Here is a 25,475-nt window from a genome sequence, read left to right on the forward strand (position 1 = left end):
TGCAATTTAAAACTGAGTGATGAGGGAAGGCCTAATGAGAAGGGGATACTTAAGGAAAGATCTGTGAAAGAGGAAGCGTTGTAGATCCTTGGGAATTCAAGGAATAGCAAGTGAAAATAACTCAGAAGTTCAAGGAACAGCAAAGAGGCCAGTGCAAAGTGAGCCAATATGAAAGTAGTACAAAATCGGGTCAGAGAGGTAATGGGTGTGGGAGAGGTCCATAAATTATAATACTGCGTAAGTCATTCTAGGGTTTTGTCATTAATCCTGAGTGCGATAGGAAGTCTTTGGGCAATTTATAGTGGGTATAGAATGATCCGAGTTATAGTTTAAACTACATTACTCTGATTATAAGGGAACAAAAGCAGAGAGAATTGTAATTTTCAAGCAAGACATTAATGATGGCTTTGACAAGGGTGGTGGCATATGAGGATGATGAAAAGTAACTGGATTTTGGATGTTTAGAAGGTCAAGAGGACAGGACTTTCTGATAGATTTTATCATGAGACACAAATGAAGTGAATCCATGCATGGCTACTGAGCAGCTGGAAGGGTTAAGTTCTGGTTTTCGCAGACAAGGAGGACTGTGAGAGGGTGAGGTTTGGGAGAAATATCAGGAGTTTGGTTTTGGACAAGTTTAAAATGCCCACTGCATATTCAAGTAGAGCTCTCTGGTTAATTTACAGATCTGGTGTTGAGGTTAGAAGTTTGCTCTGAGTGTATAAATTTAAGAGTTTTAAAATTAGGATTTCAGTAAAGCTGGAATTAGTGTAGAGGGGAAAAAGGAGAGATTCTAGAACTAAGCTCTGAGGCAATGTGATGTTAAATATTTGGAAAGCTGAGGAAGAAATAGTGGGGAAAACTAAAAATAAGTGACCAGTGATGTAAGCAAGAAGCTACTAGAGTGTCTGCCTGGAAGCTAGGTGCCATAAATGTTTTAAAGTGAAGGGAGGAGGTCATTTGTGAGAGCAGATCATTGGATTTGTCAATGTGGAAATTGTTGGTGATGTTGACCAGAGCAGTGATTTGACACTGGTGGAATGTTAGTTGGAGTTAGTTAAAAACAAATGGGAGGAGTTGGTTAAAAACAAATGGGTGGGAATGTAAAATGATGCAGTCGCTGCGGAAAACAGTTTGACAGTTCCTCAATAAGTTAAACACAGAATTATTATATGACCCAGCAATTTCACTCCTAGCTATATCCTCAAAAGAATTGAAAGTGTACAGAACAAAAAAATAAATGAACATGAATGTTCATAAAAGCACTATTTACAGTGGCCAAAAAGTTGAAACAACCCAAATGTCCTCAATAGATGAAGGAATAATATCCTTTTCAGGGAATCATGGATATTCTTTTTTGATGGTACACCAAATTTATTAAGTGGTAATTTTTAAAAAGTTATTTGTATCTCTAGCTCTTGGAAATTGCCTGGTACATATTCTACAAATAAATATCTGTTGAATAAATACATTCATCCATCATCTGCCCATCCATTCATCATCCATCCATCCATCCACCCACCCATCTCATCTGCTTTCCATCTTCCAAAATTTTTGGAATCCTTTTTTAGATTTTGTTATTTTTGTGCAATTTTATTTGTCTTTGTGGGTTTTTTTTTTATGGAAGCATTTTCCAGAAGGAGATAAAACTCATGTGTCTAACCTGTGAAGTAGTATTACCAGTGATATTCCAGGCAAGTTGTTAGATACTTGAAATATAGCAGCAAAAAGCAAACAAACAAATAAGTTTTTGGTCTCATGGTATTCTTCTAATTTTTTTTTAATTTTAATCATTGTTCAAGTACAGTTTTCTCCCTTTTACTCCCAATCCAGCCCACCCACCCAACCCTCCCCACTTCCCTCCCATTACCACCCTCCCCTTAGTTTTTGTCTATGTGTCCTTTAAATTTGTTCCTGTAAACCCTTCCCATTCTCCCCTGAAATTCCCTCTTCTCTCCCCTCTGGTCACTGTCAGCCTGTCCTCTATTTCAGTGTCTTTGGTTATATTTTGCTTGTTACTTTGTTTTGTTGTTTAGGTTCCTGTTAAAGGTGAGATCATATGGTATTTGTCTTTCACTACGTGGCTTATTTAGCTTAACATAATGCTTTCCAGCTCCATCCAAGCTGTTGCAAAGGGTAGGAGCTCCTTCTTTCTTTCTGCTGCATAGAATTCCATTGTGTAAATGTACCATAGTTTTTTGATCCATTCATTTACTGATGGGCATCTAGGTCACTTCCAGCACCTAGCTATTGTAAATTGTGCTACTGTGAACATTGTATTCTTTTAATTTAGCTTGAATTATTTGTTAACTGCTTGCAATAAATTTTTTCAATCAGTAGTACAACTATACAGATTATAACTGTAGCAGATGGTAGGTTAAACTATTTTAAATAGTCTTTAGTAGTCTTTAAAGATTTTTGTAATTAAAATCATTTAGTATCCTCTAATATGACTCTGAAAAATACAGAGAATACGTTTCTAAAAAGTTTCATCATGGCTTCATTGGTTAAAAAATTTTTTTCTTTGCTAATAAAGTTTAAAATGATAAAAATGCATACATTAGCTATACTATTTTAATGCCATCATTTATTATTTTTGAATTCTTTTATTACTGAAGATTATTATATTATTACACATTTTTAAAAAGATTTTATTTATTTATAGACAGAGGGGAAGGGAGGGAGAAAGAGGGAGAGAAACATCAATGTGTGGCTGCCTCTCATCCTTCCCACACTGGGGAACCTGGCCCGCAACCTGAACATGTGTCCTGACTGGGAATCAAACTGGTGACCCCTTGCTTCCCAGTCCAAAGCTCAGTCCACTGAGCCACACCAGCCAGGGCTTATTATACATTTTTTACTTGAAATTCACTGATTTACCTTTTTTGTTAATGTGTTCATTATAGATTTTAATTTTGTTATTTTAGTTGACTTCACCCACCTCCCTTTTCATTCCATTGTCTTTTCATCTCAGTTCAGCTTTCTTCTTGTATTTTTAAATACATGTACTTTTCCAATCACAGTTTACTTTCATTACTATGCTGCACCTAGCTTTAGACACACAGCACAATGGCCAGACAACCATGTACTTCACAGGATGATCCCCCTGAAAACGTAGACAGCCACCTGGCCCCATACACAGTCACCACACCACCATTGACCTATACTCCCTAGGCTGCAAACCACAGCCCTGGAAATCCACTGATTCACCTTTGTCTAAACTAAAGGAATAGGGATCAGTGGCTTTATTAAATGATAAAACAGTAAAATGACAAACTATAATAAAAAGCCAACTGTTGTCAATTATTATTAGATATATGCCAGTTTTATGTGATCCAAATTAGGAAGTTATTTTTCATATAAGTTGGTGAGGGATGTTAAGGGTTGCTGGTAAAGCATTGTCATTTCTGGTGGGTTTTTTTTTTTCCTAAATTAAATTTGAAATTATTTTGGTGTATTTCTGGTAACTTCATGGATGAGAAGAATTGTATTAAACTGAGTCATTTATATATGAAATTTTAATAGACTTTTGGGGCAATGTTTGTCATTAGTTAATGCATCCTTTTAAAAATTTGCAACATTTATGTCTCTAAGGGAAATATGTTGATATTTAGGAGGAAAACATTAGAATTCATTGTTCAACATGGATTTGAAGAATGTATGGAATTAATTTGTGGTTCATATTTTGAGCAGAAAATAAGGTCATGTTTCTACATTAGCATTCTGAACAGTTGATATCAATCCAACAAAAATCATGCCAAATTAAATATAGCATTTTAAAAATAATGTTGAAAATTGTTCTTATAATGTTTGAGTCCTTTTAATCAATTAATTGCTTTTTTCTACAATAATTGTAGACAGCTGAAAGGTGATCAAGTTTAAAATATTCAGTTTTACTTACTCGTTTTAGATTATACATAGAATTGTACTTGAAAGCAGCAACATGTGTGTACCAGTTCTGAAAGCATCCAAGAAATAAGTAAGAAACTTTTTGTTACAAAATATGAGAATCGTTAGTTGATTCACAATATAAACAGATTATCATACTTAAAAATGGTAACTTTTTGGTTCAATAAAATCTGTTTAAGTCAAACATGTTTTTTTCTGTTTAAATATATGATCTTTGACTTTACATTTAAGTTTAAATAATAAAAATCCATTTAACAAAAATGAAGGCACTGAATCATTAGCAGTCATGGGCAGAATACTCTTTAAAAATTAAAATCTTTATTTGGAATAGTTTTAGATTTTCAGGAAAGTTGCAAAGGTGTGTACAGAGAGTTCACACATACTTCTTACACAGTCGTCTATTGTTAGCCTCTTATGTTTTCACAGTACATTTGTCAAACCTAGGAAACCATTAGTATATTACTGTTAAATTCCAGACTTTAATTGAATTTTATAATTTTTTTCCTGTTGCATGATCTAAACCACGATAGCATGTTGCATTTAGAAAAATACTTTAAAAAATAATTTAAATTATCTAATTTTTGGATACATATAAACAATATGTTGTAAGCATCAGAGGAACAAGAATGTTTTTTTCTTTTGTCAGTATCTAGGTTAGTAGACACTCAGTATTTCTTACATGATTGAATGAGTCTGTGAGACATACTGTGAGACATGTATTTTGAAAGTAAACACCAATGAACCGATTTCCTTTACAGAACTAGAGTTTTTTTGAATCTATTTGTTTCCTTACAGCTTTCTTTTTGATTACTATTAGGGAGAAATCTTGGAAAATATTGAACTAAACTTGGTAAAATAATATTAATGAATAGAAAATGAATTGAGGTTAAAATATATGTAAAACGTTGGCAGAATGTATGAATCATTTTGTGATTGTGGGACCATTATAGATGCACAGCTTTCGCCTTTTAAAGCAATATTGTTAAGAAAAAGGAGTTAAATAAAAATAAGGCAGTGTTGGTATTTAAATTATCTATATGAACTTAGGCTAGCATATTCAACCTTTATACCATGGATAATCTGTTACAGCTGTTTCTGTTGCACCTGTTTTCCTGCTTAATAATTAAATTTCCCGAATCTTAAAATTGGCCTTGTTTTCATCAATTCATCATAATAATGACAATTTATTGCTATTTAATACTAATATGACTTACCTAATATTATTATATTGTTTCTTAGCTCACTGAAATGCAAGCTGAAAGTAGTTATTATAGTCCTCAAAAAGTAAAATCTAAAGAAGTATTGTGTTGGGAACAAGAAGGAACTACAGTTGAGGTAATCTTTCAACATTTAACATACATTTTTAAAATCTTTTAATGGTTCTTCAAATTAATATTTAATAAATATAGGTTTCAATCATATGTGGTACATTCAAAATATATTTATAGTTTTATATTTTAGTGGTTGGTAGTATTAATCGAAACAATTATTTTTTTAACCAAGATTTTATGCAACATAAATCTATTTTTTCATTTTATGTGTGTGAACTCATATGTATGTGTACGTGAATATTCATGAAGTGCCAGTCATTGAGATGACAAAGGTTTGAAGATACAAGGATAAGGAAGAAGTTTTTTACTTTGATAGAATTTATGATTCGAGGAGATTAAATTTGGAAAGGCCATAATCCTAAAGCTGTTTTGAATGATTAAGAAATTCTACAAGGGAAGCCTATAACATTTTTATGAAATTCATGTTCTTAGTTCTAATGTTTCCTTTCCTCTTATAGGCCCTTATGATGGGAGAGCCTTTCTTTGATTGCCAGATCGGTTTTGTAGGTTGCAGAGCTGTGTGCCTTAAAGGAATTATGGGTATTAAAGATTTTGAAGAGAATATGAATAGGAATGAAACCGTAAGTCAGAGTCTTCCCTTGCCCTGCTTTTTTTGGATAGAATGCAGGGATAATGAAGTGCTTATTGAAGTGTTTAACCATACCAAAAAATCTGTTAGACTGCATATATCTTTGGCTTGACAGAGGAACTTTACTGTTTTTCCCTGTAAGAAATTATAGAGCTCAGGGGAATTGAGAAAGTTGGTAGCACTTAACACCTGGACAGTAGTTCCAAATACTTTCCAATTCATAAATGTTTCTTCTTTCTTGTTTATGGCAGCTACTTGGAGTTCCTTTTTGGTTTGTTAAAATATTCTTTGCCGAAATAGGCAGCGAAAATAGAGACAGCTTTCCTTGTCTTTTTACAGGACTTCAAGTTCTAGTGATTTCTATTGACTAGTAAATGGGTGTTATAAAACCAAGGTTTTATTTTCTGAAATGGTCTAATGATTTTCCCTCCTGTTAATTTTTGCATTTATATTCAGGAAGCCTGTTTCTTCATTTGTGGTGAAAATTTGAGTATGAAAGGTTTGACATACCTTACAAATTCACTGTTTGATTACCGAAGCCCAGAAAATAATGGTACTCGTGCAGAATTTATCTTGGATGCAGCTCATCATAAGGTCAGAGCATATATATTTGAGCCAAATTCTAGGCTGTGTTTGGGTGGACAGTTTATATGAATACTTGTGATTGCCATATTTCTTCTCAAATGAGGTATTCTGAATGCTGTTTGTTTATTGAAACATTTAGAGTGTGTTCATCTAGCTTTTATAGCTAGAGAAGTTTGAGGCGTTCAGAGGCTTCTATGTTTATATAGTACGGAGCCTTAGTTAGTTTGTTTATCCATTCCCTATTGTTAAAATAGTCATGGTGGACACATGTAGGAGTATTTCCTTTAATTTCAGATACTTTTGAGTTTTGGGATTAATGGGGAAAGATGAAGCATTTCACATATTATATGTACGTCTCAGTATTGTTTAAAGTTTGTCTATATGATTATATCATAGTAGAATAAGTAGTTTACATTGTAACTTTTTTCACTAAAGGTTTACTTTTATTGTTGAAAGAATTTAATTTTGACCTGCATAATTAACATACCTTTAAATATTTTAGTATATCTTTAGTGTTTACACTGTTTCGTATAGGTGCACTGAAATATTTAAGTATCAACTATTTGAGAGTGTACATTAGACAGTTTTGTGATGGTGATAAAAGTCGAGAGTGTACTCTCCTCCATTATAGGTACTCATTAACTAGGCATTATTGATAGAGTGGTCAAAATGCCTAGTACAATTATGGATCCCTTTTTGTGTGGTCTGTAATTGAGGTAACATGACTTTTCTTAGAAGTCTTTGGATAACCTGTTTTTTTGTTTTGGTAATCCTTTGAGTTGATATGCTTTCTATGTTAGGATATGTGTCTGATTGTTGACTTTACAGATTTTAAATTCAAAAGTCTCTTGTATACAACACGTTTTCTGTTTGTCTTGCTTGGTTGGCAGGAGACATATACTGAGATAGCTGGAATGCAAAGGTTTGGAGCTTTCTACATGGATTACCTGTACACAATGGAGAGCAACAGTGGCAGAGGTATTGGTTTCTTTCTTTTATGTTTGCTTTTCCTCTGGCTTCATCAGAATCAGTTGGTTCTTGACTGGTTTTACTCTGTTACATCAGATTTACCTTGTATTACCTTGGGGAATGGTTGAATTTTAATGTCATGTTAATTTTCTTAGGTTCTTGACATTTTTAATCCTTTCTTTGTGAAGCTGATTGAAAAGATATTTTTTATAATTACCTAGAATTAGCTCTCATATGCAGCAAATATTAAAATTTTGATAAATTTCATATTACATAAACTTGTAAAAAAAGTGCATTTCCTTTTCTGTGTTAAATATATTTTGAAGGTATATAGATCTTTTTACTTAAAAAAGAGCTCGTTATTTGAAGCAGAAAACTAGCAATAAATTCTTATAGAACACATAGTGTTTTATTATTGCGTTTTTTATTTTTATTCTAATTTTATTATGTTAGCAATCAAATATTTTTTTAGCAATCAAATGTTTTTGAAAATTGGATATTTTATGTGCATATCACCATAACATGTTGTGCTTATTATTCCAGTCTTTTTCATGTTGAAAGTTTAGTAAAAACAGGTTCACCATGGTTTTGGTTAATTTTTCATATTCAAAAAGTGATTTCTATGTGTTCAATGATAAGTTAGATAATGCAAATGCAAAGAAGACCAAAACATTTCTCAAGAAACTAATAGGTAGTATATTAACTATGCACTTAAATAAATTATTATAATATATCATATTAAGAACAATATTGTAAATTAAGAGAGATCCACGTAAGAAAGTGACTACTTTTGTCGTGGGATTGAAGATTTCACAGAGGAGTTGATTTTGAAGAATTAACTAAGTTTCGTTAGATGAAACCAGAAGGACAGAGTGCTAATTTTCTGCTTCTTCCTTCCTTCCTAAATGTTCATGTTCTCATTGTTCTCATTTTTGAATTCACTTCTTTTCCTAAACTCTCTTGGAAATAATCTCAGTCTTTTCCATAGATTTAAGTATATGTTATTGATATACCCATATTGTATTTTTCATCCAGAGTTCTTTTTTTTCTCAGTTTTATTTTGCATTTTTTTGAAGGGTGCAGCTCAGTGGATAAACAAACATATCCTTTGCATGGTTTCCCTTCTTTAAGATTTAGAATTTAATATCCAATGTATACTTGATGTTTTCATTTCTGTGTCTCAAAACAGAATATGTCCAAAATTGAATTATTAATATCTGTACCATCTACTATCTCTGTTTCTCCCATACTTTTTGTCTTCTGTCTCTTTTTTAAAAGATTTTATTTATTTATTTTTAGAGGGGAAGGGAGGGAGAAAGAGAAGGAGAGAAGAATCGAGTGGTTGCCTTTCATGCAACCCCTACTGGGGACCTGGCCTACAAGCCAGACACGTGCCCTTACTGGGAATCGAACCAAGTCACCCTTTGGTTTGCAGGTCAGCGCTCAATTCACTGAGTCACACTAAGCCAGGATGGTTTTCTCTTCTTGGAAAATGATTCTGTAATAAAAGAAAAAATGGAGATTTGGCTGCCTATCACCAGAAAAGCCAAACTTGTGAGGCAGATGCAGGTGCAAAAGGAGAAAGAAGTTTTATTCAGTTGCAGTGTGACCTGGGAGAATGGTGGGCTCCTGTTGCGAAGTCCTTTTCCTCTTTCTACCATGGAAAAGTCCAGTTGTCCTCAGCAAGGCCAAGACAAATGCCAGTGTCTAGAGTTCCTGCTCCATTTTAAACTAGAGTCCTTTGGAGCCCTTAGGCAGCTGCTAAGTGGTTTTAGTACCCATCCAGGTACCTTAGGTTGTTCCCAGGTGCCCCCTGGAGCCTGGATGTGGAGCCCACATGACCAGGGGCCATGTGGCTGCCTGGGCTTCATGGTAACGTGCTCCTGGGTGAGAGAGTGTACGGGCAAGTGCATCACCAGGTGAGCAAGAGAGACAGAGGGGGTCCCTCATGGAGGCCATGTCCATGTGTCTGCTAAGGCCATGTGGCCCATGAAGAAAACAGGCAGGAACACTCTGCAAATGCAGGTCACGAGCCAGAGAGGGAGAGAGAAAGGGAGAAAGCTTCCTTGTTCCCCTGTGATTGTATTTAGGTGTGGGATTGACCAGGTGCTTTCTAAAAATGACCAATCAACTTCTCAAACCTTTGCATGTTTCAGTGGGCCCACCTTACGACCAATCTCTTCTTTTCCCAGTCTAGACTGGCAGGCTTCTTTGGTCCTGAGCCTCCCCCTGTACCATTTTGACTTTTATGGTGCATATGCTTATCTTCTCCTGTCCTTCCCCTGCCCCACACACACATCTGGTACTGAAGGTAGGGGGAGGGCCTCTATCCAGCTATCTTGCTAGCTTTTCGTGTGTGCAGTGTAAGACCTTTCCCCTGCCACCATTTTGGCCGATGGGGGACACTCCCTGGCATTCTGACTGTTTCACTGTAACAGTTCTACCATCTTCTAGTTGTTCAAGCCAGAAACCTGGGAATCATCATTCTTATCATCCAGTCCATTAGCATATTTTGTGAAGTTTTATCTCCAGATTCTTTCTAGAATTCATTCACTTCTCTTAAGCTTCTCTGTTATCATTCTCATCCAATGTACTGTTATGTTTAGATTCAAATAGCTTTTTTTGACTGGCTTTCTGTTTCCACTCTTACCATCCTATAATCCATACTGCACTGGTTTTGGTGTAATTCTTGAGTTTAAAATCCTCCCTGCCTTCCAATGGCTTTATTTCAAAATAAAACATAAACAGTTTATCAAATTTTGATCTTGAATTACTTCGTGGATAGTGATAATCACTAAGGAAGATAGAGACAAGAAAAGGGAAGATTTGTAGAGGAAAAGATGTTTTGAGGACTCGTGGACATTGAAATAGAGATGTTCAGTAGCCAATTAGGTATGTAAAAAGTGCAACTTAGAAGTTTATGTTCTAAGAACTTTGCAAATTGTTATAGCATTGTAGTTGCCAAATGTAAGCTGGTGGGTTTCTTCTTGTTCATTATGATGTATGTGTGTATGTGCTATGGATCCAGTATCTTGTGAGGAGGTGGAGAATGAAGTAGTTACTTTTCAAGTAAAGGAAACCTATGCTGAACATTTTGTTATTTGTATAGCTGCTGCCACTACAGTATTTAAAAAGATAGAAATATGATTTGTATTTGTTAGGATGTTTATATATTTTCTGTCTGAGAAGCTGGTAGTTTGTTTACTTTTATACTTTTTATGTTTTCTATTTCTGTGACTTAGAATACAATGTTATAAATATCTGAGTCTAATTTTTTAAAAAAACAAAATATTAGATTATAACATACAAACTGAAAAGTTCTGTACATTTATGTACAGAATAGCAAAGAAATACAATGTTAACAACTGCATCTTGCCCACACAAGCCAAGGAACAGGACGAGCCTCCTGTGTGTGTTGGGGCATGTGTGTGCCTTCTGCAGCACACTCTTCTTACTGCCTCACTGTAGGAGACTGCTGTTAGGCAACTTATGGTAATTACTTTCTTGCTTTTGTCTTACCACTCACACATGTACTTTCTCAGTTGTGTAAGCAAATAATTCCACTGTTAATTTAAGCTGTGAATGCCACAGGTTCTTTCAAAATGTTTTTATTCATTCACCCAGTAATCTATTTGTTCCTTGTGTGCTTTTACATAGTTGTGTTTGTAAGTTTGCTTCTCTTTATGCATCTGTATTTGCTTAGAATATACTGATGGTGATGATGTGTTAATATAAGCTAATATTTATTGAGTGATTTTAAGGGGTATAAGGTGCTATTCTAAGTGTTTTATATATATTAACTTCATTCTTTGTAGTAACCCTATAAGTTGGATAATATTATCCCAATTTTACTGATGAGGAAATAGCTAGTCCTTACAGATGACTAACTTGGCTAAGATCACACATAACACCTTTATGTGGGATTTGAACTCGGCTAGTCTAATTCTACAACCTGCATTTATGACTGCTGTGTTCAGACTTTCTTTTTTCTTGGATTACTTGAAATAAGAAATTTTTGAATGTTTAGTATTTATGAACCTAAGAAAAATATTTTTAATTTTTACAAGAGGACAATTTTAAATACTTTACAGAAATATTTTACCTAAAATTCTTGCTTAGTTGTGACTTGACATTTATTTTTATAGTGTAAATGATTGAAAAGTGACCTAAATTTTACCTAAATGTCTAAATGCATGTCAGACTGCAATTTTACAAACTTTGTAGTGAATTCTGAAATTCTGAAAACAGATATGATTGGTGTTTTTTAAGTAATACATGATTGTATTCTAATTAATGTAAGAAACTAGTAAATGCAGTAAGAAAAAGAGCATAGATTATTATTTATTTGTGTTATGGAAAATGATGTAGTATTATTTTACCTACATTCTAAAATGGCATGTAAATCAGAATTCAGTTAGTAAATTTCCTTTGCTACTGTTCGATAGTGATAAGCATCTTCTGACAGTTATTTTGTTTTAGTTATGCTACTTGAGAGCAATGAAACATTTTAAAAAATAAATGGAAACATTTCTTAATACTATAACTATTTAAATACTGCCGTTGTCATAACTACTGTCTTTCAGGTGTTTTTTACTTATGAAGTTATTGCAAACTTTTGTTGACTTAAAGTAGATGGCTGAAAATGTAACATACAACAGGAAGATTTTACAGACATAGAGATAAAATGGAAACAATTCAGTTATTGGATTGAGGAAAAGGATGAGAGAAAAACATGGTTCATTACCCTTTAGAATCTACATGTCTTGAGAGAGTTGTTGGTATTAATTTAGGGGGATTCTGAAAGAATAATTCTTGATCCCTACATTATTCTATTTAAGGCTTAATTTTTTAGTTTCTGGGGTAGAGCTAAAACAGGCTTTCTTCCTTAGAGGTATGGGGGGTTATTTGTTTTTTTAATTGTATTTTTCAATTACCATTTAGTCCCCTTATACCCACCTCCCTGTAGCAGTCACCACACTGTTGTCCATGTCCATGAGTCCTTTTTCCATTTTGCTCATCCCGCCATCCCCTAACCTCTCTCACTTCTTAGCTGTCATCCTGCTTTGTGTCTATGAGTCAGTCTCTATTTTGCTTCTTAGCTGAGATTGTTCATTAGATTCCACATATCAGTGAAATCATAGAGTATTTGTCTTTTTCTGCCTGGCGTATTTCACTTAGCATAATGTTCCCCAGGTCCATCCATGCTGTTGCAAAGGGTAAAACTTTTTCTTTTTTTACAGCTGAGTATATTCCATTGTGTAAATGTCCCATAGTTTTATCCACTCATGTACTGATGGACACTTGGGCTGCTTCCATATCTTAATGATTGTAAATAAAGCTGCAGTGAACATAAGGGTGCTATTGTTCTTTTGAACTACTGTTTTGGGTTCCTTTAGGTATATTTTCAGAAGTGGGATTGCTGGGTCAAAAGGCAGATCCATTTTTAACTTTTTGAGGTATCTCCATACTACTTTCCACAGTGGCTGCACCAATCTGCATTCCCACCAGCAGTGCAAAATGGTTCCCCTTTCTCTAAATCCTCACCATCACTTGTTGTTTGTTGATTTATTGATGATAGCCATTCTGACAGGTGTAAGGTGATATACCTCATTGTGGTTTTAATTTGCATTTCTCTAATGATTAGTGATGTTGATCGTCTTTTCATATGTCTGTTGGCCATCTGTATGTCCTCTTTGGAAAAGTGTCTGTTCTGGTTCTTTGCCCATTTTTTAATTGGGTTGTTTGTTTATTTGGTGTTGAGTTTGTAAGTTCTTTATAAATTTTGGATATCAACCCCTTATCAGGTATATTGGTGAATCTATTCTCCCATTCTGTGGGCTATCTTTTCATGCTGTTGAGTATCCTTATAATCATTACTCTAAACTCTATCTGATAAATTGCTTGCCTCCATTTCATCTAGTTCTTGTTTTGGAGAATACCCTTGTTCTTTCATTTGGGGTCTGTTTCTTTGCCTTCCCATTTTGGCTGCTGCTTAGTATTTGTTTCTATGTATTAGGTAGATCTGCAAGACTGCTGCATGTCTAAGTCAAACCCTGCCTGTGACTGGCCCTGGGCAACTGGATTGGAGCTATCAGTGATCCACCGCATGTGGCTCCCTCTGCTGGGCCTGGGTTTGTGCAGAAAGAACCAGGCTGCACACCAAGGACTGCTTTTACCAGCACCAGGCCTGGGGGCAGGTCAGCTGAAGCCTCAGAGCTTCCAGCAATCCGCCTCTGTCTGCAGGCTTTCTGCAGGGTTAAAGAGTGAAAGTCTTCCAGTTGTACTCCTCAGTAGCAGGACTTAAGCACAAACAGGGTGGGGCAGAGTAATTCCTGCCAGTGGGGCTTTTGCTTCCCCTCAGGCAGATGCCAGTTGGAGAGGATTGCTCTGCCCAAGGATGGCCTCTGTCTGCAGTATGGGAATGATTCAGCATAGGGATCCTGGCAGGTGTTCCTTCAGCTGTTTTCCCCAGAGCCACCAGCCCCACACTCTCCTCCAGCATCTCTAGTCCACCCTGCCCTTGCTCTGTCAGAGGCCAGGGTAAGTAGTAGTAAACGGAATTTTGTGTGTTGGCCCCTTAGGTGGCTCTGTGTCTCTCCTTGGCAGACAGAAACCCTGCTGCTTTTCACATTCGTATGTATTTGGGTTCCTTTCCCAGTTTTGTTGCTGTAGCCTGGGGAGCTCAGCTTGGGGTTTAGACCCCAGACTTCTCAAGGGAAACATCTGGCCTTCTTACAAAAAAGGGTCTTCTTAACAAAGTCACATTTCTGTGGAAAGCCTAATAATTCTACAGGACTCAAAGCAAGACATTTTCCTTATTTCAAGTATTATGATATATAACCATAGTCTTTCTGGTCGTCTTCAAGTTATCCCATCCTAAGAGGTAACTCTGGAAATGCTTGGTTTAGCTATGGAAAATAATGCTTTTTTAAAATATGAATGATATGTTATTTATACCAAATTTTCAGTGTGACTCAGTTTTATTTATATATATCTTAAAATATGTGTAAGATTAACTGTATGCCTTGATGTAACATTTAAGTCTGTGAATTAAGAATACATAAATAATTCATTTTGTCAATGGTACTGGAGACAACTGTACTCCTTTGTTTGAAATGAAGAAAATGCATTTTTGAAAAAGTTATTAGAAGGTGTAGATATGGAATTTTTGCATTTTGTTGGGCCTTCCTATATTCTCAAGGTGTTAAATGCTAGGAAGCTTGTTTTCCTCTTTTTATTTAAATAAAATGGCTTAAAAATTACTGTATATTGTTAGTTATAATAGTCAATTTATATGTAAAACCAAATCTCTAATATAAGAAGTATACATACTAGATAAGGAGAAATAACTGTAGGTAGAGCCAAATGTTTTTAGAATACAGCTTGGTTCTTTTTTTCAAAGCGTAATATATTTTATTTATTTATTTATTTTAAAAAAGATTTTACTTATTTATTTTTAGAGAGGGAAGGGAGGGAGAAAGAGAGAGAGAGAGAGAAACATCAATGTGAGGTTGCTGGGGGCCATGGCCTGCAACCCAGGCATGTACCCTGACTGGGAATCGAACCTGCGATGCTTTGGTTCGCAGCCCATGCTCAATCCACTGAGCTACGCCAGCCAGGGCATATTTTTGTAAAATTTTTATTCTCTTTCAAAGACATTTAAAAAAATATTTATTTATTTTTGGAGAGAGGGAAAGGGAAAGGAAAAGAGAAAAAGAGGGAGATAAACATCGACGTGCAAGCATTGATCTGTTGCCTGTCACATACCCCCAATACAGGATCTGGCCTGCAGGCCAGGTTTGTGCCCTGACTGGGAACTGAACTGGTGGCCTTTCTGGTGTGTGGGATGATGCCCAACCCACACCACACCATTCGGGGCCTTGGTTTCTCTTTAGTATATGGGCAGGAAAGTTATGAGGACCTTGGTTTCTGTACCAAGGAGCTTGGCCATAATAGTTTTATTTTGGAAAGAGTTCAGACAGTTAAAATGTAATGTTCACTTCCATGATTATTATAAAACTAATTTTAAACCATCTAATTTTCAGTGAAACTCTTAGATGTAATAGTGATAAAATGCAGCTTCTTCCAGTCCCCCTTCCCAGTCAACATAGGTTTATTGGACATAAATAATGAGATTTTAAGAGAATAATTTTCTATGAATGACCAATTAAATTTTATAGACTTCTTATAATATAAGTAGATATCAGAAATAATTTTTTCAACTCAGTTTTTTAGTGATAACATCTTCTCAGCTGCATAGAGAAAATTACACATCAGCAAGTTTCTTTATATGCAGCTGATGAAGAATTGGTTTTAAGGCATTAAATAGCTATAAGCTAAAAAGATAAGAGGAATATTAAAATATATACTTGGTATATTTGATGCTGAAATATTAATATGCAGTTTGACTTCTTTTAGGTTCTATAAATCAGCAAGACTTTTCTTTAGGGAAAAGTGAAGATTTGGGAACAGTTCAGGAGAAGTCGACCAAAAGCCTTGTCGTAGGACCTCTTGATTTTCGCCTGGATAGCAGTGCAATACATAGAATTTTGAAGATGATTGTTTGTGCCTTGGAGCATGAATATGAGCCATATAACAGGCTGAAACCAGGTTTGTTTTTGTCTTAAATTTGATTCTCTTGCCAGTTGATTTGAATAAGTATATAATTAAATTTGTATTTTGTTAACTTACCCTTTTTAGTAAATTTTGCTTATTTGACTTCCATGTATTTCACTGTTAATTTAAAGAATAAAGTTGTGGTAGATGGGAGAGGTCAATATTTAGGCATAAATACTTATTTACCAGTATTTGTCAGTATTTTATTTACAGATTTTTGATACTCTTTCCAGGGAATACTCTTGAAATATGACATTATTCTATGTTACTGAATTCTTAAGAGCAGACATGAAGATATTTTGTAAACATACTAATTTAACAAGAAAACGTAGGTCTTACTGGTAAAAAAGAACTTGTTTTACAACAAAATTTTTCTACATGGTATAAGGTGTGGTCATCAGTTACATAAAATACAAATTCCTTTTTTATGTAATAAAGTGCTCTAGAGTAGGGCATCATAGCACAAGGGAGTAAAGGATAGTAAGAAAATCAGCCTATGGGGTCAGACTATGGTTTGAATTCTTACTCCCACTTATTCTTGACCTTAGGAAATTTAATTTACGCCACTGATTTTTCATTTCTCTTTGCCTGTCATTAATTTGATTATGTGACAGGTGGTTAAATTGTCTTGTCAATATCCATTCTCCTGTTATTTTATAGTAACAGGAATTTATGTGATATAGATTTTTATGATAGAAATAAAATATAGTCATATGACTTGGTTCTACTTACTGAGATGGGTCCAAAACTTAATGTAAATTCTAGGCCATAATTGTAAAAGGCAAATAGCATGCTTTTCTCCCCTTTCCTTCCCCCTTCTGGCTGGAAATCAATTATAATGGCAGGAATTCTTGCTGTCATCTTAGATTCTGCGATGAAAGCTGATTGCTGAGTATGACAGAACAATAAGATAGAGATCTTCGTAGTGTGGTAGCACCATGCCAACTCCTACCCTTTAGACTCAAATTGCTGTTTGAAAGAAGTAAACTTCTGTTTTTGTTGAAGCTTCTGCTGTTTTACTTTTATCACAGCATATTTGCTATTATCTGCAATGATACACCAATAGGACTTACTTCCAGAGATTAGTGCATGTAAAAGCATGTACCACAGCGTATTACCACTATTAGCTGACCTTAGTTTTGTGTATAGGCAGTTCTCACTTCCCATGGCAGGTAAAGACCATAAAAATAGGTGAGCTGAAATCACGCACAGGGACAGAGTAGTTGTCCCACACTTAGTTTTGTCAAGACAGTAGAAACTTTCTTACTCTTGGTATAAATGTATATAGAAATGAAAAAATAGTCAAAGGAATAGTAAAAATTAAGGATTTTATTTCTTTTTCAAAACTTAGTAAGAGTAGATTGAACAGTGGTTGTCTCTTTCCCATCATGTAACTTACACTATGTTGTGTCTTTCCTATGTCATGGCAAATTGATATACTCCTGAGTTTGGACTAGAGTCCCACATTTTATCCTGTACACGTCAAAGTAGTGAAAACCTCTAAGAGTTCCTTTAACAGAAAGTATTTTGCTTACGTCACTTCATCTGGGACATTTTCATTTTTTTTATCATAATCATTCTTTATCTTTATTGGTAAGGTTGTCTTCACTAAGCTTCCTTAGCTGCATGTCTTGAGTCTCTCCCAGGGTGCAGTGTTGCTATTTCCCATGGTCACCTATTCTGTAATGCCAGTAATGTTTGATTAGAACTTCAGTTCCAGCATGATGGGTTTTTGTTTCTTTGCTGCACTTTTGTCTTTGATTGCCTGTTCTCTGTTTCAGTTATCCATTTTTATAAAATGTCATGTGGGTTTATCACCAGTGATCACCAATCAAGGAGGCAGTACAACCACACGCTTTGCTATCTATCTGTGCATGAGTTAAATATAAGAAGTACCAGTAACTAGTACCCAAACCTGACAAACTTAGAGAAGGAGTGACATGATTGGTCGCCGGTCATGATGTTCACTTCTTATTTATGTAATGATATGTAGGCTGAACAACAAGAAGTAGTGAAGTTTGTACTTAATGCAGTTAGTTACAGTTATTATACTGAGGTAACTGACATTTGAACTGCGCTTTTGGGAAGTGGCATTTTTAAACAAATCGTGTATATCAGAATTGTGCAAAGTGAGGGCTTCCTGTACATACATACAGGGGTGGGCAAAAGCAGGTTTATAGTTTTGAATATGCAAAACAGAGTTTATCTAGCTATTGTAATAATCATAACCTGCATATCTTTTTACATACGAACAACTGTAATCCTACTTTTGCCCAACCCTGTATATCCATTTATACGAGTGCAGCTGTAATAATCATAAGTAGTTCAGTTCTACTCTACTGTTTTTGTAGCTGTTATTGAAGTGCAAGATAAATAAATATTGGAAAGCACATAAAACCTAAGGGTATATATAGTTCTGTGAATTTTGCAAACATAACCACATTTATGTTAATTGTTCAAGACATGGAAGTGTACCAGCACTCCAGAAGTCCCTTTGTGCCCTCTTCTGGTTACTACTCCAACCCCAGGGGTAACTAACCATTTTCTTGACTTCTAACATCATAGATTCAGCTTCCTTTATTTTAGAATTCATGTAAATGGAATCACAGTATGTACTCTTTTGTCTCTGGCTTTAGCTTACATTATGTTTATGAGATTTCCATTGTGTGAATATACCATAACTTACTTATCCATTTTACTGTTAGTATTCGGTGAGTTTCTAGTTTTTGTTTATTATGATACTTATGCCAAAAACATTCTAGTACATGCCTTTTGTTAAACATATGTACTAATTTTTGTTGGTTATTCGAGAGTGGAAACACTTAGATGAAAGGATTGTACATCTTCACCAGCAGTAGGTATTTCCGAACTGTTTTCTGAGGTGGTTGAGCTACTTTACACTACTGCCCACAGTGTAAGAGAGTTTTAGTTGCTCTTGATCAGGTCATTGGCATACTGTGACTTTCTGCTTCTTTTTGTACAGCCCATAAGCTGATAATGGGTTTTTCATTTTAAGTAGCTGGAGGAAAATACAAAGAATCATATTTTGTGAGACCTGAAAACTATATGAAGTTTGATTTTCATTTTTCATAGGTAAAGTTTTATTGGAACACAGCCATGCATGCTCATTCAGTTATGTATTGTCTGTGGCTACTTTTTTGTACCACAGTGGCAGGGTTGCGTGTGACATAGACTCTATGGCCTACAAAGCCTAATATATGTTCTGTATGGCTCTTTAGAAAAGTTGGTCTTCATGCTTGCTAGCACATAGTGTTTAAAAATTTTATTTTAATTGTTGTTCAAGTACAGTTTTCTAACCTTTTTTTAAAAACCATTCCAGTGGTCTGTAGTTCTATTACATTGTGAGTTTATTTGCAGTTATCTGATGCCTAATGATGTTAACTAGCTTTTGATAGGATTTTTGGCCATTTGGATATATTGTCTTTTGCTCATTTAAGGCTTTTCTTGGACCATTTTTCTGTTGAACTGTTTGTTTCTTACTGATTTTCAGGGGGTTTAATTTTTTTTTATGCTGTGAGTACAAGTCCTTTGTGGAGAGAGTTACATCTATCTATGTATCTGTCTATTTATGGCAAATATTTTCTTCTAGCCTGTGGCTTGCTTTTACATGATCTCAATGGCTTGTGTGTGCGCGCGTGTGTGTGTGTTTTAAATAGAAGCTGTTATTCTTTTAACAAAAAGGGTTGGGAATTTCTTTAAAATATTAAAGTTAAAAAGTGTTAAATTTCAGAGAGCAAAGACATTTATAGACTAATTAGAGTAATTTAATTATGTTTGTTGAAGGTAACACATTATTTAACAATTGTATCATTCTTGAAAAGAAACATAGAATTTGACCTTAAAATTTGGGTAACCAATTCATTTTTCAATTATTTAAGAAAATTGATTATTTAAAAACTAACTTTTATTGAATTCTCATCATTTCATTTTAGATGTTAAGGATGAAAATGAAACAATACTGGACTCGGGAGAAGTGGCCTCTTTGGAGGAACATATTCCTACTCGCCACACAAGTATCACTCTCCTCAGATGCACCTGCACGGTTTTCATGGCCGAATTCAATCTGCTGGGTCATTTGCTCCCTGTCATCATGGGAGAAAAGGTATATTTTTTGGTTTATTATCTGTGTTTTCATGTATCTTTGTTTGTTGACCCTGTGATATTGTAAGAGGAAGATGATTAAGTAAAAGAATATCTGACATAATTATCCATGATGAAGTTAAAGCAATGTAACTGATTTTTTTAGAGAGTAATTTATGTATATCAAAATAAAATAACCTCAAGCTGAGGCTGTATAAGGAAATCTTGAAGAGCATGGATCTGGGAGTCAGACCATACACATACTAGCTGTGTTTTTCAAATGGGCTGACAGATTCAGCTAGTAAAGAAGCAACAAGCCCAGGTCTTCAGGTAGTTTGTTGCTTACATAGACAGCAAAAGCAGATCAGTAATGGTGCTAGCTTGCCACGTCCCTTTGAGGACAGCCCTGAAACCAGAGGGTAAAGTGACGTACAGCATACATGGTAGGGTATCCTGTTGGTAGGATTCAATACTACTTTGCAGCTAAGCAGGTATATAGCCTACAGGTATACTCTTAAAGGGGGCAGGTAGAAACCTCCTTATCTCACCTGAATGAGGGATGATGATGAGAAAATATCTCATAGTAGCCTCCCTCAAGATGAGGTGAGTGAGAAACAATTTTTTTAGTGGTTCCTTACAAGACCGCCTGTCTTCCCCTGTGCTGAGTGTATCACAGGACGTTCTATCAAGGCTGCGGTGGTTGCACGTTGCCTGTGTGGTCTCCACTGACTTGTGTAAGACTGTGGGGTCTTACACAGAGCATTTCCCCTGTAGTTCCTAGTTCCTAGAATTATTTTGAATATTCAGTGAGATAATGCATGTAAATCATTTTGCACATTTTAGGAACCCAGTGATACTACTGTCATTGTTAATGAGGACTTACTAGATGTTTTAATATTTGTTTAGGTCAATATATAATGTATTGCTTTCTGAGTTTGCCAAATGCATAAAAGGTATATGCTATCCTAAAGTTATTTTTTTGTTATATTTCTTTTGATGTCTACATAATGATGGTGATTATATAATTATAAACTATCCTAACTTTAAATAAGAACTTTTGAAAGTATGGCAAGGAATTGACTATAATGCAGGAGTTCCATTTTGTATATTTACTCTCTAGTGGCTACTCATAATTAATTCATATGTTGCTAGGTAAAGAGATAACCTGAGGAAAATTTCAATGGAGAAAATTAAAATATGTTAGTATTAAACATAAACTTTAAAGTAACTATGATTAATAAGTTCAAGAAAGAGGCAAAAAGTAGAAGATTTCAAAAGAAACCTCAGTCCATTAGAAAAGAACCACATAAAATTCTGGAACTGAAAAATTCTAACACAACTTAGAAGTAAAAGGATGGAAAAAGATACACTACTTAAATGCTAATCAGCAGAAAGTTAGTATGGCTTATTTAATATCAACAAATGTAGAGTGTAAGACAAGAAAAATTATTAGAAATAAAGAGAACCACTTCATAATGAGGAAAGTGTCCATTGAAAAAGTAAATAACATAGATAATTCTCACAGGTGTTACGTTGAATGAAAGCAAGCAGACATGAGTATATACTGTATGATGCCATTTAAATGCAGTTCAGGAACAGACAGAACTAATCTACGGTGATTGAAGTGGGAACATTGGCTACCTCTGCTGGGGATTCAGTATAGCCTGAGAAGAGAACCTTTTCAGGTGCTTGAAATATTGGTGGTTACAGATGTAAAACTTGTTGAGCTGTACACTTAAGATATGTGTACTCTACTGTATGTTATATCTTAATAATTCAAAATAATTTCACTTCAGAAGTAAAGTAATTGCTTGGTAAGTGGTAGTTTAAAAATCATGGTTAACAGAGTCAAAAAAGCACGATTGTAAGTTCAATTTAGTCAATTTTAGTTAGTGTTTCTCAGTAGTGGTACTATTGATTTTTTGCACTAGAGAAATATTAAGTAGCATTTACCATCTTTAGCCTGTGGCTACTAAATACCAGTACTGCTTCCCAGTTATTGTGATGATGAAAAACAGACAAAACAAAAACAGTGAAACTGCTCTTCCCACATTTTTTCACCTACCTCTGGGTAGAAGGTCAGTATTTTTCTTTTGAGAACTACAGGTGTGGCATTTTAAGGGAATAAGTTAGTTCTAGGACAGGAGGGAGTTGTTGGCTAATCAGGGTTGATATCCTGGACATCTTGAAACTTACCTGCATTTATTTTGGAGCTTAGAATGGTTCTGTAACACTGAAAACTAAGCCTATCTTGAGATTCTTAGGACTTTATGAGCCTTTAGCATGTATATTGTTAGTAGATATGACATGGACCAGAGATTTTTATGTTCTGCAAACTTTGCTTATTACTAGTATTTTTGAAACTGTCTGAAGTAGTCCATTTAGTCCCTAAGTCATCTAAATGTGAAAAGTCATCTAAAGGGAAAAAGGATAAAGGGAGGCTGGCTCTGGGATATCTAGGGAAGTTCTTTTGAGTGATTAGGCAGAACAAATGTGCTGAGGCACACAGTGGGACTGTACAGTTGATTGAAAAAATGAAAAGCTTAAGCTGAAAGGGGAGTGATAATTTTGCAATAATTATGCATTTTTTTTGAAACCTGGGATATACTTAAAAATTTGTAGAAGGTTTTGCTTTTGATTTTAGTAAGAGAGTCCCATAGAAAGGCATCATTTCCAGATCAATTTAATAATTACTGCAAGATGTGTCAGTCTGAAGCTGGTATAGAGAACGTTTCGCATTAGTCACTGTCCTACTGAAATATAAAGTGAGTGCTGTTGTTTTGCAGAACTCAAGTAACTTCATGAATACTACAAACTTCCAGTCTCTTCGGCCTTTGCCTGCTATTCAGATATTGGTGGATAAAATTAATCTGGATCATTCTGTGCCAATGTATGCTGAACGTTTGGTACATGTGGTCAGCAGCCTTACTCAGCCTTCTGATAATCTGCTTCATTATTGCTATGCACACTGCTACCTTAAGGTATGAAAAGTGAATTTTCGTCTTTATTAGTATCTGATGGTTTTGGAAAAATTAAATAAACCTTTTTTAAAGTTGTAATTTCACAGAATTAGTATCCCATATGATGAAATTTAAATGAGCTATGAGAAATATATTAATATAATTAAAATGAATAAAAAGTGTATCTGTTTCAAAGAGATTTCTTCAGTTATTTGAGATTAATACCTTAATGTTTATAAGATAATAATTATAATTTTTGAAGATTTTATGTATCAATAATGATTATATTTATAAGCAGTATGCAAGAGCAGTTAGTTTATAATGGTGCTTTAAAAGACTCGTGTGACTCATCTATGTGAGACAGTGTTTTATAAGGAGGATTTAGCACATTTGCTTTCTAGTCACTTTCCTCTTACTCATGTTAATTTCTTGATGTGGAAGGAAAACTTTTTGATTGCTTTAAATCAGTTTATGTAAAGTTAATTATTGGAGGCTTTGGTCAGCTCTTACATAGGTTTTTTGTTTTTTTTTTTTTGTAAATAAGTAATACATCCAAGTATAAGTAATGTGAAAAGATGAACTCAAATGTTGATCAGTGTTTTTGCTAAGCAAACACAGATGTAGAGTCTAAGTAGGGATTGCATAGACCTAATTAAATTCTGTTTCATGGACTAAAGGAAACTATACAAATTTGAATTCAAGAATAAGTACTAAATTTAGCATAATATCCTCAAGGTCCATCTGTGTTGTTGCAAATGGCACAATTTCATTTTTATGGCTGAGTCATATTCCATTGTATATACAGAGATGGCAAGAGTAGGTTTACAGTTGTGAGTAGGTAAAACGTTTATTCTGATATTATTATTTATTAGTTATTGTATTATTTACTTGTATTACAACTATAAACCCACTTTGGCCTACCCCATAGGTACCACATCATCTTGATCCATTTGTCTCTTGGTGCACTCTTAGGTTGCTTCTGTATACTGGTTACTGTAAATAATGTTGTATTGAATGTAAGGGTACATATACCTTTTTGAACAAACAAAATGGAAACAAACTCTTAGAAACAGATAACAGATTGATGGTTGCTAGGTGGGAGGGTGGCTGGGTGATTGGTGAAAAAGGTGAAAGGAATTAACAAGTTCAAATTGCCAGTTAGAAAAATAGTCATGGGAATGTAAAGTACAGCACAGAGAATATAGTCAATAATATTGTAATAACTATGTATGGTGTCAGATGGGTGCTCACCTATTGAGGTAATCACTTAGTAAAGTATATAAATGTGTAATCAGTATGTTGCACTCCTGAAAGTAATAGAATATTATAAAACTGTAATTGGAAAATAAATTAAAAAAATAAAAAGCAAAAAAAAGGACTAAGAATATGTTATATAAAGTACTAAAAAAATACAGGACTCCAAAAATAGACTCTTGACTGTTGTTTCTTATTTATTATTTGATGTTTTAAAGTTCTTAAATATTTGTATGTTTGTAAAGTAAAAAGAAACCAATTTGAAGATACCAGTTTTAGATCACCCCTAAGTGTACTTAAGATGTTAAAATTTGACTGTTTTTAAACCACGTAGAGTAGAAGAACATGTTTTCCTAGCTGTCAAAGCCCATTTTTAAGAGGATTGAAGAGACCCCACTCCCTTGATGAGGGAGCCACAGTATCAGGTTGCAGTGTGATTCTTTGAGGGCCATTATAATGATTTGTCACTGTTCTATGTCATGTGGAGTGTAGCAGAAGGTATATGTGAAAATTAGATATATATTATTTTGTATTTGTGCTTTTTATTAATTCCCATAATTAATACACTGAGACGTAGGAGTATGATATTTTAAGATATTGATACAATGTGAATATCATATTATAATATTAAGAATATTTGCTTTGTTGAAACAGGTCTAATTTTAGGCAGTTCACTAATCTTTTCAATGTATTCTACTTACTGTAGGATTCATTAACATGGTAAATATTAAGTTCTTTCTATATTGCAGACATTCAACACCACAAGTGAATAAGGCATGCATGCCTTATTTTCAAGTAAAATGGTCATGAAAGTTACTGCTGACCAATATGGTTGTCATACACACTTATATAAAAGTTATTAGAATCATTATTTACTACTACTGTTGTTAATGTTAAAATCCCAATTAAAATTTCAGAGTAACGTAGAAATTATAATATAGTCCAGATACAGTGATGTTTTGGGAAAAGGTCTTTTGCTATACATTTGGTTACTTTGACTGTTGATATAATAGCTAAATTATATGTCCCAGGAAGCTAGATGTATGCAGAGTGGGAATAGTATGATATATGTAGAAAAAATTTTTGTTAGTATTATGAATATTGAATACTTTAAAAAAGCCTTGAATTTTGAATATTTCATTGCATTTTTTATGCTTCTTC

The 25,475-nt window shown here is 34.5% G+C and overlaps 1 protein-coding gene across 9 annotated transcripts in view; it reads left to right on the forward strand.

Annotated features, from left to right (window-relative positions):
- VPS13B (vacuolar protein sorting 13 homolog B) overlaps positions 1-25,475 on the forward strand; it is a 702,408-nt gene that overhangs the window by 60,213 nt on the left and 616,720 nt on the right. For all 9 annotated transcript variants that reach the window (XR_004904391.1, XM_036031293.1, XM_028534101.2 and 6 more), the window contains 7 exons: positions 5,149-5,244; positions 5,699-5,821; positions 6,286-6,423; positions 7,305-7,392; positions 15,802-15,993; positions 19,953-20,122; positions 22,887-23,081. Coding sequence is in view for 8 of the 9 variants with exons in the window: in XM_036031293.1 (XP_035887186.1) it covers positions 5,149-5,244; positions 5,699-5,821; positions 6,286-6,423; positions 7,305-7,392; positions 15,802-15,993; positions 19,953-20,122; positions 22,887-23,081 (1,002 nt within the window). In the remaining variant the exon portion in view is untranslated. The remainder of the gene's footprint in view (positions 1-5,148; positions 5,245-5,698; positions 5,822-6,285; positions 6,424-7,304; positions 7,393-15,801; positions 15,994-19,952; positions 20,123-22,886; positions 23,082-25,475) is intronic.

This window comes from Phyllostomus discolor, chromosome 7, assembly GCF_004126475.2.
Source record: "Phyllostomus discolor isolate MPI-MPIP mPhyDis1 chromosome 7, mPhyDis1.pri.v3, whole genome shotgun sequence".
NCBI lineage: Eukaryota > Metazoa > Chordata > Mammalia > Chiroptera > Phyllostomidae > Phyllostomus > Phyllostomus discolor.